This window comes from Suillus paluster (assembly GCF_016628075.1).
Source record: "Suillus paluster strain FC165 chromosome Unknown EDB91scaffold_3, whole genome shotgun sequence".
Taxonomy (NCBI): Eukaryota; Fungi; Basidiomycota; class Agaricomycetes; order Boletales; family Suillaceae; genus Suillus; species Suillus paluster.
The window spans coordinates 1,199,095-1,214,011 of record NW_024537563.1 but is presented as its reverse complement, the minus strand read 5'-3'; the positions used below and the strand labels follow the sequence as shown (position 1 = coordinate 1,214,011).

At 47.4% G+C, this 14,917-nt stretch overlaps 5 protein-coding genes across 5 annotated transcripts; 2 read left to right on the top strand and 3 right to left on the bottom strand.

Moving 5' to 3' along the window:
- Positions 1–163: 163 nt before the first annotated feature.
- EDB91DRAFT_1287247 (glycoside hydrolase family 2 protein) lies at positions 164–4,122 on the bottom strand (the record flags this gene model as incomplete). Its single annotated transcript, XM_041324811.1, has 20 exons — positions 3,632–4,122; positions 3,544–3,574; positions 3,368–3,486; positions 3,293–3,312; positions 3,146–3,245; positions 3,009–3,094; positions 2,607–2,958; positions 2,419–2,551; positions 2,332–2,368; positions 2,151–2,269; positions 1,998–2,035; positions 1,857–1,950; positions 1,581–1,805; positions 1,455–1,533; positions 1,330–1,404; positions 1,232–1,280; positions 1,138–1,181; positions 965–1,082; positions 481–917; positions 164–422 (listed from the first exon to the last, which is right to left on the bottom strand). The coding sequence occupies exons 1-20, from the start codon at positions 3,779–3,781 to the stop codon at positions 164–166; spliced, it is 2,565 nt and encodes an 854-aa protein (XP_041183319.1). The 5' UTR covers positions 3,782–4,122.
- On the bottom strand, positions 4,108–9,264 carry EDB91DRAFT_1044248 (major facilitator superfamily domain-containing protein; the record flags this gene model as incomplete). Its single annotated transcript, XM_041313112.1, has 16 exons — positions 4,108–4,291; positions 4,345–4,469; positions 5,163–5,227; positions 5,279–5,325; positions 5,370–5,456; positions 5,562–5,651; positions 5,701–5,808; positions 7,278–7,457; positions 7,509–7,649; positions 7,706–7,822; positions 7,876–8,259; positions 8,314–8,448; positions 8,498–8,584; positions 8,698–8,787; positions 8,837–8,972; positions 9,069–9,264. 16 exons carry the CDS (start codon positions 9,262–9,264, stop codon positions 4,108–4,110), a joined length of 2,172 nt encoding a protein of 723 aa, XP_041183318.1.
- Positions 9,265–9,666: 402 nt separating this feature from the next.
- EDB91DRAFT_1287195 (ThrRS/AlaRS common domain-containing protein) lies at positions 9,667–11,370 on the top strand (the record flags this gene model as incomplete). The annotated part of the gene is made up of 4 exons (XM_041324810.1): positions 9,667–9,796; positions 9,848–10,215; positions 10,269–10,606; positions 10,640–11,370. The coding sequence occupies 4 exons, from the start codon at positions 9,667–9,669 to the stop codon at positions 11,328–11,330; spliced, it is 1,527 nt and encodes a 508-aa protein (XP_041183317.1). The 3' UTR covers positions 11,331–11,370.
- Positions 11,371–11,379: 9 nt separating this feature from the next.
- Positions 11,380–12,358, bottom strand: EDB91DRAFT_1333283 (uncharacterized protein). Its single transcript, XM_041325424.1, has 4 exons — positions 11,973–12,358; positions 11,890–11,914; positions 11,543–11,825; positions 11,380–11,493 (listed from the first exon to the last, which is right to left on the bottom strand). Exons 1-4 carry the CDS (start codon positions 12,212–12,214, stop codon positions 11,411–11,413), a joined length of 633 nt encoding a protein of 210 aa, XP_041183316.1. The 5' UTR covers positions 12,215–12,358; the 3' UTR covers positions 11,380–11,410.
- Positions 12,359–12,570: 212 nt separating this feature from the next.
- On the top strand, positions 12,571–14,916 carry EDB91DRAFT_428571 (MFS general substrate transporter). Its single transcript, XM_041327248.1, has 10 exons — positions 12,571–12,870; positions 12,922–12,941; positions 12,989–13,195; positions 13,254–13,340; positions 13,392–13,436; positions 13,493–13,582; positions 13,638–14,018; positions 14,070–14,186; positions 14,233–14,373; positions 14,426–14,916. The coding sequence occupies exons 1-10, from the start codon at positions 12,676–12,678 to the stop codon at positions 14,610–14,612; spliced, it is 1,470 nt and encodes a 489-aa protein (XP_041183315.1). The 5' UTR covers positions 12,571–12,675; the 3' UTR covers positions 14,613–14,916.
- The last annotated feature ends 1 nt before the right edge of the window (position 14,917 follows it).

The window sequence follows — 14,917 nt, the reverse complement described above, 5'->3', positions numbered from 1 at the left end:
AACAGTACTAGTATTTTCCCTGGTGGTTCATAATTCATATTCATATCTCCACAGTTTGTCCATTGCATGAGGTACTTTATTCCCAACCGGTAGGTCAATTGGATTTGTCGATTGTCGTGTTATGGGGCATATCGATATGAATGCCGTCCGCAAACCTTCTCATCTATGCCGTACCATCGCCAAGAAAGCGGACCTTGACATTCCTACCCTTCAACCCAATGGCCTTTACAATCTGGGGATCTCCTGGAACCAGATCGATGGCCTGGTCGCTCCACTTCACGTCCTCGCCTTCAGCATCTAGAATAATTCCTTTTATAGGTCTCTGAGTCGAGAGCTTGAGGGAATCGCCATCGCCGCCGGTTTCGACGGAAAACCCTAGATCTTTGACGCTAGGGAAGTTGATGAATTTGAAAGGTTCTGGCCTACAACAGATATGTCAAGAAAGACAAACGTAGAAAATCTCATGGATCCAAATCTCACCAATTGGAGTATCTACCAAGGACGGTTCCGGATACATCAAGGAGACGTGCTGAGACAATGATCGCACGTGGCACTTCACTCTCTTTCGTGCGTACTGGCTGACCGGGAAGGTCACCCGAGTACAACTCAGTGCTGGAATTGGGAGCGAGCACAACATCCTTGAAGAACTGCGCCGTCCAGGAGGAGTGAAGGTCGAAGCAAGTAACTTCAAGTTTGGCCTTCTTCTCTAATAGAGTGCTGTTCGTGCCCCAGATATCGAGAATTGTTGCAATTGTGAACTGTGCAGCTGATAGATCATTCGCAAATGTCTTCTTCTCCTTGCGTGTCATCCCGACCGTGTACTGACGCAATTCGCGTGCAATCGCGAAATACGCCGGCTTGGGCCGCAAGAAGTAATCGACGATGGCCCATGACGTAGTTGGCCAGCAGTCATTGATCTGGTTACGGTTAACTAGAAAACGCGACCGTCGTGCCGATGACGCACCTGCCATACGAGAGCACCAGCAGTGTGCTCCCTACCCTTTCCACGCCAGTTTCTCCTCCAAAGTCGGTAAGCAGATGCAAGCGTCTCAGCTTGCATGATTTGTGTGTAATACACATAGCTAAATAGGAACCATTTAACTTTAACTCGTATAATAGATGAAGTAGACGCCTCACCTGTCCATATCGAAAGCATGCTTGAAGTTTTCCACGAGGTAGAGCTAGAAAAAGAGGGTAGTAGAGCGAAGGTTCTTTATAAAGGCTATCATACCTCCAACCGGCGTTCGAAGCCAGCGGCCTTGTTATGGTTATTGTTGACGCTGAGGGAACCTTCAGCATGATGTCAAGTACAAGTCGTATTTCACTTACCGGGACTGAGGATATCGCTCTGATTTGTCACCAGCAAGCCAATAATCAACAGTGCGAATGTTGGGGTATCCCTCCCTGGGGCAGCCTGAGCAATTTTAGGTGTCAGCAGATTTAGGAACGCTCACATTCCGAATTCAGATACGAAGCGACCAGCGAGTATATCCCAGTTGTGCCACGGTTCTTGAGACCCATGCCATACATTCCCTGAGGAATTATCAGAGAAATACCGATGACCTAGATTCTTGACGTACATTGGTGAAGGTCCCCGAGTGTCTTGTCTGTGGTAACTGTGCCTGGAGCGCTGTAAGGGGAACTGCGATGGTAGTGAATATCGCAGAATTTGCGGACGATAGATGGCAACGTCCGCTCATATATATACCGGGCGGGGAACTGGGTCTTTCGGAAGTCCGAAGTTTCGTCAGAGTAATCCACGATATTTATTGACTCTGCAAGTTGGTAGTCCTCGTTGTTTCCAGCTGCAAAAAAACGACTAAGAAGGGGGAAAACACGTCACGATTTCGACTGACTGAAGATGACAATAGATGGGTGGTGTCTCAATCGCTTGACGTTTTGTTCTGCCTCAACTTCGACAAGTTTCAGGAAAGAATCGTATGCTGGGTACTATAAACCAATGAGCCTGGACCAATAGTGCAACAACAGCAAGTTACTTGACCGCAGCCAAACATAAAGTCTTGCCAAACAAGAACTGCCATAAAATATAAATAAACAGACCGACGAATTCAACAAATCCCTTACTTCCAAGTTCTAAGGAAAGGAAGTTTATGAATCAAATCCGCGAGGACTAAGAGGATAGTGCTCACCATCACAAATATCGTAGAAAACATCGTATTCATAGATGCCCCCTCCCCAGACACGAATCATATTCTGATTACCATCCACGAGAAGTTGAAGCCATGCACGATACTTCCCCGGAGTAAGACTGTATGTAGTAAAACATATCGATCAAATGATTTGATTCTCGGACAGTGTCGAAATACTAACGTAGTGAGGAAAGAATCGGCGGGGATCCAGTTAGAGCCTAGAGACACAGTTTTACTAGTGTCACCTCAAGAAAGAGGCTTCGCTTACCACCACAGAAAATCCTGATGTTGTTTACTTCGAACAAGAAAGTGAGGCCTTCCTGATCAACAAGAATGTCCTGGACAACTCGAACACGGCGGAACGAGACTTTCTGTGTTTTTGTGTCCAGAGTGTTTCCTTGCTGAAAGTACAGGTTTAACCGCTTGATGTGTTATATGAGGCAGGGTCCCTCTCACCGAATCAGAAACAGTGATCTCGACTGCATATAGAGGTTGCTCGCCATATCCAACTGGATACCACAGTTCAAGCTCTCCAGGCGAGAAGTGGAACTCAGCGCGAGCACTCCCAGAACCGACTTGTAGATTGTCCTCTGTAAGGATTACAGAGTTCTGTGCATTTTTCAGCACAACAGATGCCAATCCGGAAGCTTTCTCGGACAGCGTCAAGTCAACGGTGACCTTTACGTCCAGTGCCTCCGACACGTTGCTTCTGATGTCAACATCCGTGAGGCGGACGTTATACGTGTGAAGGGTAATAGGCTTCCATGGGCCAATGGTCATCAAAACTGGCCCCCAGTCCCAACCATAACTTCGGCACATGTTAACAGCCTTCCCATGATGATCAACAGAGAAGCATACTTGTACTGTGCCTTGCGTACATGCAAGCGACTGGAATCACCGTTCCAAAGGTGCAACGTCCCGTGAGCTTTCTCCATTTCCCTCCCCTAATTAATCGACAGTCAAGAGTAACTATCTAAAATATTGCATTGGCTCACCCTCAGGAACGCACTCGAGAAGCTGATAACAAGCTCATTGTCACCCTGTTTCAAGTATTGTTTCACAGGTGCTCTGTATGAGATAAATTGATTTTCCGTGCTGAATAGCGATAAGAATCAGAGGGAGACAGAATGAAGCGCGCTGACTCCAAGATTTTATGTCCATTCTACGTTAAAATATCAGCGCCTGGATGCATCATATGGCAAGACAATTTAACGTACAAACTCCACGCTTGCGAAAGTATCAAGACCGTCGAACACAAGGTCCACGTTCGTGGCCGCAAGTTCCTTCGCAGAAACCTTAAAGGTATTCTTGAAAGCCCAGTCGGACTCTCCGACCCCTATTTACACGCTTCAGTCAGCCCCTGAAACGCAACCGAGACGAGGATGGTGCTAACATTGAACCTCCCATTCATTGAGACCCAGGAACTGCGGAATGAGCCAAGTTAGCCGATCAGTGTAGATGTTTATCATGATCGGACACACCGGGTCGGGAATACGATCCGCCTTCAGAAGTTCAACGTGCACGGTGGTGGGCAACTGCGATACCGCCAACCATTCGTCGTTCTTCGTGCCCTGTCCGCCGCCTACTTGGGTGAAAGACCAATCTTCTGTCAAAGATCTGGTGATGCTCATGGTTGCGGGAGTAAGAGCGGAGGGATCAATCCTCTGGAGCTACTATATAGTACAAATCATGTCGAGAATCGAGATCACCTGTATCGTAGTTCTGAATATCGTAGTTCACGGCACACATGGGGGATCATATGTCCCGATGTTTCTCCGGGTAGACGCAACATTAGTAAGTACTGTATATCGTGTCCGTCCCGCAACGCGCGTGACGGTAATTCCAACCAGCACCGTGATTAGGGAGAAAACCAATTCTATGTACAAAAAAATGTGGATAGCCACGAGGTAGTGCGTAGATCATATTTGATATTATTGTATTAGCCTGCCCATGATAATCATAGCAGATATGTGAAATCATTGGATAGCCCTCCTTCTATCTTCTTTGCTTCACTCTCCTGGTTCAACCGCATCAAGTGTCGCCTGAAAATCCATGACATTATGATGCAAAGAGCACCGCATCCTATACAAATGGCACATGAATTCGAATAGGAAGGACCCCATGACTTTGGCCAGACATAGCTAGAAAGCGCGCATGAGAGATTTCGAACGATCGAGAGGTTCAAAACACTCACGAGCCTGCGATGTTTCCTAAAGATGAGAATGCATTAATGAATGCAAGAGCTACGGCCCGCTTGGATGTCGGGCGGGGAATAGAGTTGCTAACCCACGCGAAGTATACGACAAACGCCGTATAAGACTGGGCCATCAGGAACCTATACAGTATTTTCAGTCAATCAAGGAATGAGATTAATTAGAGAAAACTTACAATGAGAGGTATCTGACTGCGGTATTCATAGTGGCCATGGCCATCAGAAACCCCGCGATTCCAAAGAGTAAAGGTATTGTAATGTGACCAAAGCGTTCGCCTGTTTGATCAGAATGTCTTCACATCATGTCAGTGGGGATTCATACAAAGTACCATAAGATAGTTTACCTTGACATGAAAAATGCAATGCATGTTGCAAACAGCCAAGGCGGGGAGCAAAGTAGCAAAGACACTGTCGAACTGTAGCCAAGTGTCGCACTTAGCGTCGGGAAAAAGGCGTTGAATGATAACAAGACGTTCAAGCTCGTCATCGAAAGCGCAAGCCACCAGACCTTCCAATCTGAGAGCGCCTGCTTCAGACCCGATTCCCCACCTTTGGAACACTGTGTTTCTTCTTCATCCCCTACCCCGAAATCTTCCTCCATTCGCAATTGTGCAAGAGCCTGTTCTTCGGCTGTAAGCCAGCCAGAGGGTGTGCCAGGGAAGTCGGGAAGGATGAATATGGCACAGATTGCAACCAAAACCGTCATAGAACCTTCGATGTAAAAGAGCCACCTGACGAAACTAAGCATCAGGTCGAAAGGAGACAAACACTGCCTACCTCCAAGCTGCTTGACCCATAACTCCGTCCATGCCATCCAAAATAGCTGATGCTAAGAGTGACCCAAAAGCATTACTGATCATGATACCTATACTGCCAACGTTGGATCCATCGAATGTTACATGGGAAAGGAACTAACCGCAGCTTAATATTGCCGTCCGTTGTCCAAGCTCTCTTCGCTTGTACCTGAGCAATGTCAGTGCGAGTGAAAGACAGTTCTCTTCACTGACCATTTAGATAAGAGAAATAAAGCACCAGGAAAGAACGCGGCCTCGACGAATCCCAGAAAGAACCTGGTGCACACAGCTCCAAGGAAGCTTCAGGACTTCTTCAGTCCGTGTACGAACCAAAAGCTAGGTACGTACCCCTTCGTTGTTCCTGTTTGATTCAACATCAACTGACTGCACGGTCAAGCGCTGAACTGACCCGTTAGGACTGATATCAAACCCCATATTGCCATACATGTCGGCAAATATATGGAGGGTCTCCCCATCTTGCTCAAGTACATATTCCTTCATCACCATTAGCATCAAATAAAAAGAGAGTCCTCCAGTCACATACGATGGAACCTGCATTAGTGTGTAACCAATGTAAAGAATGCTCAGAATGGTATTGAATTGTTGCCCTTCTAAATGAAGATCATCCTCGAAGCCACGTAATCTAGCTGCACTGTTACGTGTAGAGAAGATCTGCAACTTCAGCTATGGTATACGTATCGGATATGAAAGGTAAACCCACGCTGCATTATTGCGGTCGATCTGCACTTGTTAGATTATGGACCAAAGCTATTGCATAAGAACTCGACTGACATAGTTTAAGATATAGATAAGGACGAGGATGGACATCCTGAGGTCGACTTTACGAAGAAGACTTTGTTCCACATGCTGTCTAGTCCGGAAACTCGTCGTAAATGACATTCCGCAAGACAGTATCGCTGTCCAGGCTGCCTTCGAATGCAGTATCAACGTCTTCGCATGCTTGACAAAACAAAGGCGTAAATGAACTCGGGTCAATGCCTTGATTGACAAACTTCCTGTTGGACACTCACGCAGACGTTCGTATGCAATCCCGCGAGAAGAAGTTCTGCTCGACATGTGAGATGGTTCAAGAACAAGATACGACACTATCAGTGTATTGTTAGCAAGGCCTGAGAAATCATGATGTATGATAACTAACTTTGTACTTGGATGTCCCAGGGCAGCTGGCTCAACGAGATACGTATTCCGAGTATTGCAGCAGTTCCGTTGAACCAGCCGTTCTAGGATACTATCCCTTAATAATGGTCTATTCGTCATAGACCATCATTTCGTGAGTCACGCTTTTTAAGCAAATTTCGTTACATACCGTTACACGATGTGACAAACCATCACGTTTCTACGCCAAAAAGTGTGACTCACGAAGTGGTGGGCAATCACGAATAGACCGTAAAGGGTTAGTATTGTAGCTAGATTGGCTGTTCTGGGACACAGGTTATCGTATCGTAGCGGCGCGAGCGCCAATCCCCGACTCGGCCGACACTGAATTGTAATTATGAAGGGCGCCAGCGGACAAAATTCTCAGCGATTTCAATCAAGGATTTCGAAGTTTCGCTTCTTACAATCACTGCGTAATGTACATTCGACTCAAACCCAAATTACCAACGAAAATAGTAAACTTTTCTTTCCAGCGGGCCCAATCCCATCAATGTTCGCTCCCAACAAGATCAGTACTCTGTCACTTGCATACTTGATGAAAAGGGGGGCCATAATAGACCATGATATGTAAGGCGGACAACAGTTACTCCATCTGTGCAGTCTCTGATCTCTTAGATTTTATTCAATATTGCATGGGTTGTGATGCTTGTACAGATTGTGATATATCCACTCCAGTTTCTCGTCTTCTCTACTCTAGCAAGACTCACTTGATGCACTACCACTACAGTAACTTGAAGCTCGCTTTGACGGGGCAATACCATCATCACGGGTTGACCACCAAGCACATCTTTCCTGCCAAACTCGACAGTGACCAAGACAAACAGTTCATCGCAGGAAGGTTAAATCAGCACCACTAAAGAGATAAGGAGTGCAGCAAACTCCGGTACTTCGTAATCTCTTGTAGTGCACTGCATCCTGGGGACACTAAGTTCAAGCGAATGCTACAGGAGATATCTAAAACCCTTGGGCAGCCCTAGAGCTTGTTCTTCGGCTTCAGCAGTTTCATTGCACCGAGAAAGGTGCTTTCTAAATGCCCAGCACATCGCAATAGACATGGCGCTCGTCAATATGCAAATGACATATGAGTTCACGTATGAAGGTCCCCAACTGGATGGCCAGAAGTAACTGGGACGGCGTCAGTGGCAACCCAGAGCACGAGGTCGCCTGTGAACTCACGATGAACTGATGTTGCCAAATGATGCCATCGAGTTGATCAGTGCGATGGCTGCAGCGCGCTTCGACCGCGATTGGAAGAAGGTATTCAAGACCCAAGTCAAAAAAATGACATAGGCAACCGAGGACTGAGTCATAAAGAATCTTCACGAAGCACGTAAGCCCGTGAAATTTCAGAACGAGGAAGAGAGGATTCATACAGCGATAGATATCGAACAGCCGTGTTCATAGTAGAGATGGCAATCATAAACCCAACAATGCCGAGAAGTAGTGGGCCAGTGATGTGCCAGAAGCGATCACCGGTTGCATCGGAGTGCCTGGCCTAATGTTAATTCACCTGTCGAATTTTTTCAGTCTTTCGAAGACTGACCTGGCCACAAAAAAAGAGGTCGCAGTTCCCAAAATCCACGGGGGTGCGCAGAGCAAGAGGCTGATGGTCGCATTGTAACCCATTGTAGCGGATAGTGTCGGGAAAAAATTGCCAAATGATAAGGAAGCGATCATCAAACTGAGAGCAACACCAAGCCACCATACCCTCCAATCCATAAGAGCCTCGTAAAGACCAGAAAATCCCTCTGCGGGCTTGCCTTGGTCCTCATTTCCGGCCGCAGCGTCCTCTTCCATCCGTCGTTTCGCCAGCGTTTGTTCATCAGGCAACAGCCAGGCGCTCGGCGTTGAAGGAAAGTCCGGTAAAATCCAGATTGCAGACACCGCAACTATGATGGTCAAAGTGCCCTCCACGAAAAAAAGCCACCTACAGCATCGAAGTCAGCGTTACTTTTGAAAGTATGTGTATTTCGAATCAGACCTCCAAGCCGTAAGACCCAGTGTACCATCTAGGCCTGCCAAGATTCCTGACGCTATAAGGGCGCTAAAAGCATTGCTGACTGAGCTCCCGCAAGTAAGAAGTGCTGTGCGTAGCCCTAGCTCGTTGCGCTTGTACCTAGCGAGATTTCAATATACACAGTTCGGAGGGTATGGGACGACTATACCATCGTGAAAGAAGGAATACAGCCCCGGGAAAGAACGCTGCCTCGACAAATCCAAGCAAAAAACGCAAGATGAGAGTGGTATGGTACCTAAATCAGTGTTAAATCGAAGGCGAACAGCACTGCAGGAGTGATAGATACCGACGTTCGTACCGTACCTTCCGTGACCTCGTTAGGCAATGTTGATTAAAGGAAAAATGTACATACCAGTGAACAATGTGATAGCACCCCATAATGCCATGCAGCTTGAGAGGTACATTGATGGCCTTTTCATGCGATCTAAGAAAGTGTTGCTTGTGAATTCTCGGAAATGCTGCAGAAGGATGACGTGCTGGTACATACGAAGGAGCTTGCATCAACACATATCCCACATAAAGGACGCTGATGAGTGTGTTGAACTGGTTCCCCGTCATGTTAAGGTCCTCCTCAAAACCACGCAACCTTGCTGCACTTGCGAGTGGGCGGTTAAGCCACATTACTCCAAGCGATTTCGAAGGGCCACGTACGCTACATTATTACGGTCCATCTATGCAAAGAACTTAAGCAGTGGCGGAAACATTTGCAGTGCGCGAACTCACATAGTTCATAATATAAACCAGAACCAGGAAGCCTACTCTAAGGTCCAGCTTACGGAGAAGCCTCTTCTCCACGACCGATCTGTGCTGCTCATCAATGTGAGGAAGTATGGGACTATCACTGCTACTGCCAGACTCGGAGGCACCATAGTGCGGACTGTAGTTGTCTGCATCAGGCAGGAGGTGATACGACATTCCTTTGATGTGTCGCCGAAATATTCAGCAGCTTCTTAGATGGACCAGTGGTGATGACAGTAGTACTAGGCCGAGTACTATTTCGGAGCGGAAGTAACTTTATCCTCAGCCTGCGTTAGTTACCATTCCACCCGAGTCACCTATCTCAGCGTTCTGTCACTGACGTTTGACAGTACTACGGGAGACTTCTATGCCATCGTATGAGTCAACATGTAACTATTATACCATATAGTTAGAGAGATTCATTGATTTGTGGTCTGAAGCTGCAATTCCGAAGCCTGCCACTGTGCGGCATCCTCAACCGTGAGTTCAGTGGGAGTTACTGATATCTCAATGGCTGATATGATCATCAAAGTCTCTCACTAGTAGTACGACCACTCAACTCAACTATCTACTGTGAATATGGCAGCTGCAGTAGTCGCACTATACCCCACAGTCACTCCGCCGTCCTACCACAGAATCGTCTCCCCAACACTCAAGATTCCTACAGAAACCCAACGACCTATACCCGTGGGTCTCTTGGCATGTCAACGTGAGCAGCTTGACCCCACATCCAGACATTTCCATCTAAGCTCAAGTTCAGGTGACCCGCTCCTGCGTGAACTTGAGACAACGATTATCAGTTGCACGATCTCACAGCCTGCCTCCTCTCCTAGCATTAAGAAAGGAAAGAAGGCATCGGCACCAGCCCCCGTCGACCAACCCACACTTGAGGTCATACTGCATGATACCGTCATCTTTCCTGAGGGCGGGGGACAGCCATCAGATACAGGTATCATCAAGACAGCTGATGGGCGTACATGGACAGTGATTCAGGCCAAACGACATGGCGGACATGGAGTTCACTACGTCCGGGCTGAACAAGCTGAAAACGGTCTTTCCTGCCTTACCCCTGGAACGAAGGTTACTGTTGCTCTTGGAGAGCTTGATTTCGATCGCAGGTATGATCATGTACGTACCCAGCATCTTCGTCCTAGCGCAATCATTGAGCTGGAACTCGACAGATGTCTATGCACACATCGCAGCACCTGCTTTCCGCGGTGCTCGAAAATCGGCTCGATATTCATACCCTTTCTTGGTCGCTCACGGCCGCACCGGCACCTTGTTATGTCGAACTCGGGAGAAGCATGACCGTGGAAGAGATCTTGTCCATCCAGAACGAAGCTAACAAACTAGTGTTTGAGGGACGGAAAGTCCATGTGGAAGTGCAAGAAATGGACGATAAACCACAACCCGCAGTACCTGTATTAGAAAGCGGTCGTGCCGTAGGCAAAGGAGTCCCAACCGACTATACTGGAGGCATCATGCGAACAGTAATCATCGATGGAGTGGATCGTAACCCGTAAGCTCCTCCAATCCTGACGAATTGCTTCAGGAGGTTCATATCAATATTGCAGATGCTGCGGCACACACCTCCTACCCTTCATAATCTTCAGTTATTCATCATACCGCAAACGGAGACACTTTCCAGGTCGAGCACCACTTCTGCTCGCCTGTATTTCCTCGCTGGACCGCGCCTCATCACCTACCTCACATCTACACACTCCCAACTCGCTGCTGCTGCTACCACGCTCAGTTGTGGCGCTCCGCAAGTCCCAGACCGTATAGGGCAAGTTGTGGACGATCGGAAGAGAGCTGAGAAGAGAGTCGATGACCTTGAGTTCGAGCTTGCAAAACATGTCGCAGGCGACGTTTTACAAGAAATGAAGTCATCTGAAGCAGCCCTGTTTGTCAAACACGTGCACCGGACTGACGATTCTATTAATCCTCTCGGACTTTTGTCAGCAATGACCACTGCTTTCGCAAACACCGCTCCAGCAGAGCGACCATTCGTGCTTATATTTTCATCTTCTCCGTCGTCACAGACAGGCACAAGCGCGAGCGTGTTGCTTGTCTTTGGATCGGATGAGAAATATGTCAAGGCGGCTGGGGACTTGCTCAAAGGCAAGCTGAATGTCAAGGGAGGAGGTAAGGGCACGAGGTGGAGTGGCAAATTTACCGGTGTCTGGAGAGAAAGTCGCGAGGATGCTGCTGTTTCCGAAGTCCTTCAAGCGGTTTCGACGTAGAATTCATACACGCTCTAGAAATTTACAAACAAAACGATCTAGAACACATCAATGTGCATCAATAAATTACCTCGAGAAGCCTATTTATCGCGTGGAGACGAATCTCCGCAAGTAGCATCTGCCTCTACGTCATCGTCAGCATCAGATACGCTGCGGGATCGTTCTATTGTGGAGATGTCAGTGAACTTCGACGAATATGCCGAGTAACATACCGAGATTCTCTTCAAGCAGACCGTCAATATCTGGTTCGGGATCTTCTTCCTCATCGTCAGACTCGTCACCAGCATTCAGGTCAACATAACCCCAGATGTCATCCAAGTCTACTTCCATCTCCTCCACCTCGAATTCGTCGTCGAAATCATCCATCCCAAAGAAGTCGTCTTCTTCCTCATCTTCATCGTCTGGAAAATACTCGTCATCAGAGGATTCTGCGTCAGACTCGGTATACGGCTTTATATCCAGAAAAGGATGTCGACACGTTGGACAACTGCCGTGCTGCAAAATAGGAGTAGACGTTAGCGGAACTCGACTTTATTTAGCGTCGAATGAAAGGACTCACAAAGTTTCGTATCCACTCTGAAAGGCTGCATAAAATTAGCTTAAAAGAGATTGACGGGGATTTGATCAAAGTAAATCACGCACTCCTTCCGGCAGAATAAGTGTCCACAGCCCGCCACCTGTGTAACGCCATCTTCTATTTCTCCTTCCTGGGGCACCTCGCCAGCAAGTATGGCATCAAAAGGAGTAAGACATATGGCGCAAGATTCGTCCTTTGGAATAACGGAAGCATGCAAGACAGGAAGGTCATCCAAAGCGTCTTTGACAAGTTGAAAGAGTGCAAGATGACGCTCGGAGTAGACTGGGATATCTCCGTCGTTGTCCATGTCAGTCTTCTGACTGAAATGTAGAATTTCAAGTCTTTGTCGACCTCAAGGAGATGATGGAGTCCCAAGCTGGACGTCGATGACCCTGGTCCTCGTCAACAAACACACGCGTTACGCGCGACCTTATCACGTGATGGCACGATCAAGCCACCAAGTTCTCAATGAGAATGTCAAGCTGTTCTTGGACTTCAATTTACTCATGATCAGGTTTAAATTCTCATTCACATCCAACATAGCACTTGGTGCCTAGTAGTAGTACCAGCTGCTCAAGCCAAGCTCAAGCTAAACAGATAACTACTAGAGTAATGACCGCAAACTCTCAGGCGACCTGTTTCCGCTGTCCTTGTGACCGGCTCAGGCTGATACCGTTGGTTCCCTTTTGGCAATGTTTCCACTTGTCAGAGGTGCTTTAAACATGAAGCACAGAAACAAATCGACCTTAGTGTGTTCCCACCACTATCATGTCAACTAGCCATTCAGACTCTGCGTCGCTCCCAGTCTCTAAGGAGCATGTGCTGCATGTCGATCGCGTTGAAGACATCGATCCTGACGCAGAATTCGGTGGCCTAGAGGCACGCAAAAAACTGGAGCGCAAACTTTTATGGAAACTTGACCTTCGCATGTCAATCCTAGTTGTTATCTACATCTTAAATTATGTGAGTGACTTTGTGTCAAGGCGTCGCTTCTCTATCTCACTCTTGAACTAGGTCGATAGAAATAATGCTGGGTACGCGCTTTTTGTGCATTCCTGACGTGTCATTCACAATGTACAAGCGCTGCGCGTTTACGAGGGCTTACCGCCGACCTTCATCTCAACGATCAGCAATTTGCGACGTTGTTGTCCATTCTCTATGTCGGATATATTATCATGCAGATCCCCTCTAACATGTTTCTTAACTTCACCGGCAAGCCGTCGCTTTATTTGCCTGCTTGTGTGGCTGTCTGGGGTATGATATCGGCACTGACTGGAATTACAACCAAGTATGACGTGTCATCTAACTATGTCTGACGACCGACTGATAGCAGTCCTTTGTAACAGCTTTACGGGAGCAGTCATAACGCGTTTCTTTCTTGGCTTCGTAGAAGCGGCGTTTTTCCCTGGTGCTCTATTCTTAATTTCGAAGTGGTTCGTGTGCTATTAATCTTATCAGCCAACAGCTTCACATCTAATTTACAGGTACAAGAGAACCGAGATAGGTCTCAGAACAGCCATCCTCTACTGGTAAGGGCGCCAATCTGCTTGGTGGAAAGATCTTTCTATTAACAGGAACATTGCAGCGGAAATATTATTAGCAATGCCTTTGGGGCACTCATTGCGTCGGGCATTCTTGGTGGCATGAACAATGTCCTCGGACACGCCGCATGGAGGTAATTCAATCAAGTCTATTTTGCCGAGAGATCTGGTCTGAATTCATTTTTTGAGGTGGCTTTTTTACGTCGAAGGAGCTCTGACTGTCTTCGCTGCATTGTGTGCTGTCTTCATTTTGCCAGATTTTCCGTCGACGACGAAGTGGCTTTCTGATGATGAGCGTCGACTTGCCATGAAGCGTATGGAGGAGGATGCTGGTGTCGGTGACCAGCAAGAAACTGAGCAGGGCGGCCACGCTCACGGTCTTTACCTCGCTGTTACTGACTGGAAGGTGTGGTGGTTTGCAATGGCAGTAAACGCTCAAGTGGTATCATTATCCTTCAATGCGTACTTTCCCACTCTCAGCGCAACGCTTGGGTACAACCCAACAGTGACGCTGCTCCTTGTTGCCCCCCCTTTCATATTTGCGGTGATTATCACATTTTGTTTGTGCAGGTAAGCTTCTATAATGATCTAGGATCTGAGAATGAACAAAGTGCTCGTCAGGCACTCTGATTACAAGCAAGAACGCTTCTACCACATTATTGGTTCATGGATCACTGGTATTATTGGGTTCATTATTGCAATATGCACCATGAACACTGCGGCGCGATATGTGTCTCTGTAAGCGCAGGATCTTAATTTGTGGCGTATCGCTGATGGTAGGCAGGTTCCTCATGGCGCAGTCATATGCAGGACTTGTCGTGATGCTCGCATGGATGAACAATTCATTTCCTCGACCGCCGTCAAAGCGTGCGGTATGTGTGGCGATCATCAACGGATTTTCGCAACTCGGCAACGTTGCAGGGTCGTGAGTACAATTCACCAACGTGGTAAGAATTTATTAATGAAACCGATTGCAGGTACATCTGGCCTTTGGCTTGGGGCCCTACCTACCGATACTCCTATGGCATCTGCATCGCTGGTAGCGGCACTGCGATTATAATGTGCTGGTTTTTCAAACAGCATCTGAAGTCGTTGAACGAGCAGCTGGAGCGCGAAGAGCAAGAGAAAGGGATCAAGGAAAAAGGATTCCGATACCTTCTGTAATTGATCGCGCGGTGAACTGTAAAGCGATGAACGACGGACCCGTATTTTATATGCAATTACTATGACACGCGCTGAGCCTTGAGCTTGAGGAACCGATGCATCGATTTAGAAAACGTTGCTACCTGCCGGCGGGAAAGGTGCATCGGCTATCGCCAGCAGTGTGCCTAAGTAAAAAATGGGAATGATTATGATTGGATGTGACATCGGTGGACGAACGTTGCCGGTGAGATACTTAGTGAAAAACCGTTGGGGTAAAATAGAGTTGGGTCTGCTTGGACTGACGATAAATTGAATGGAACCATCGA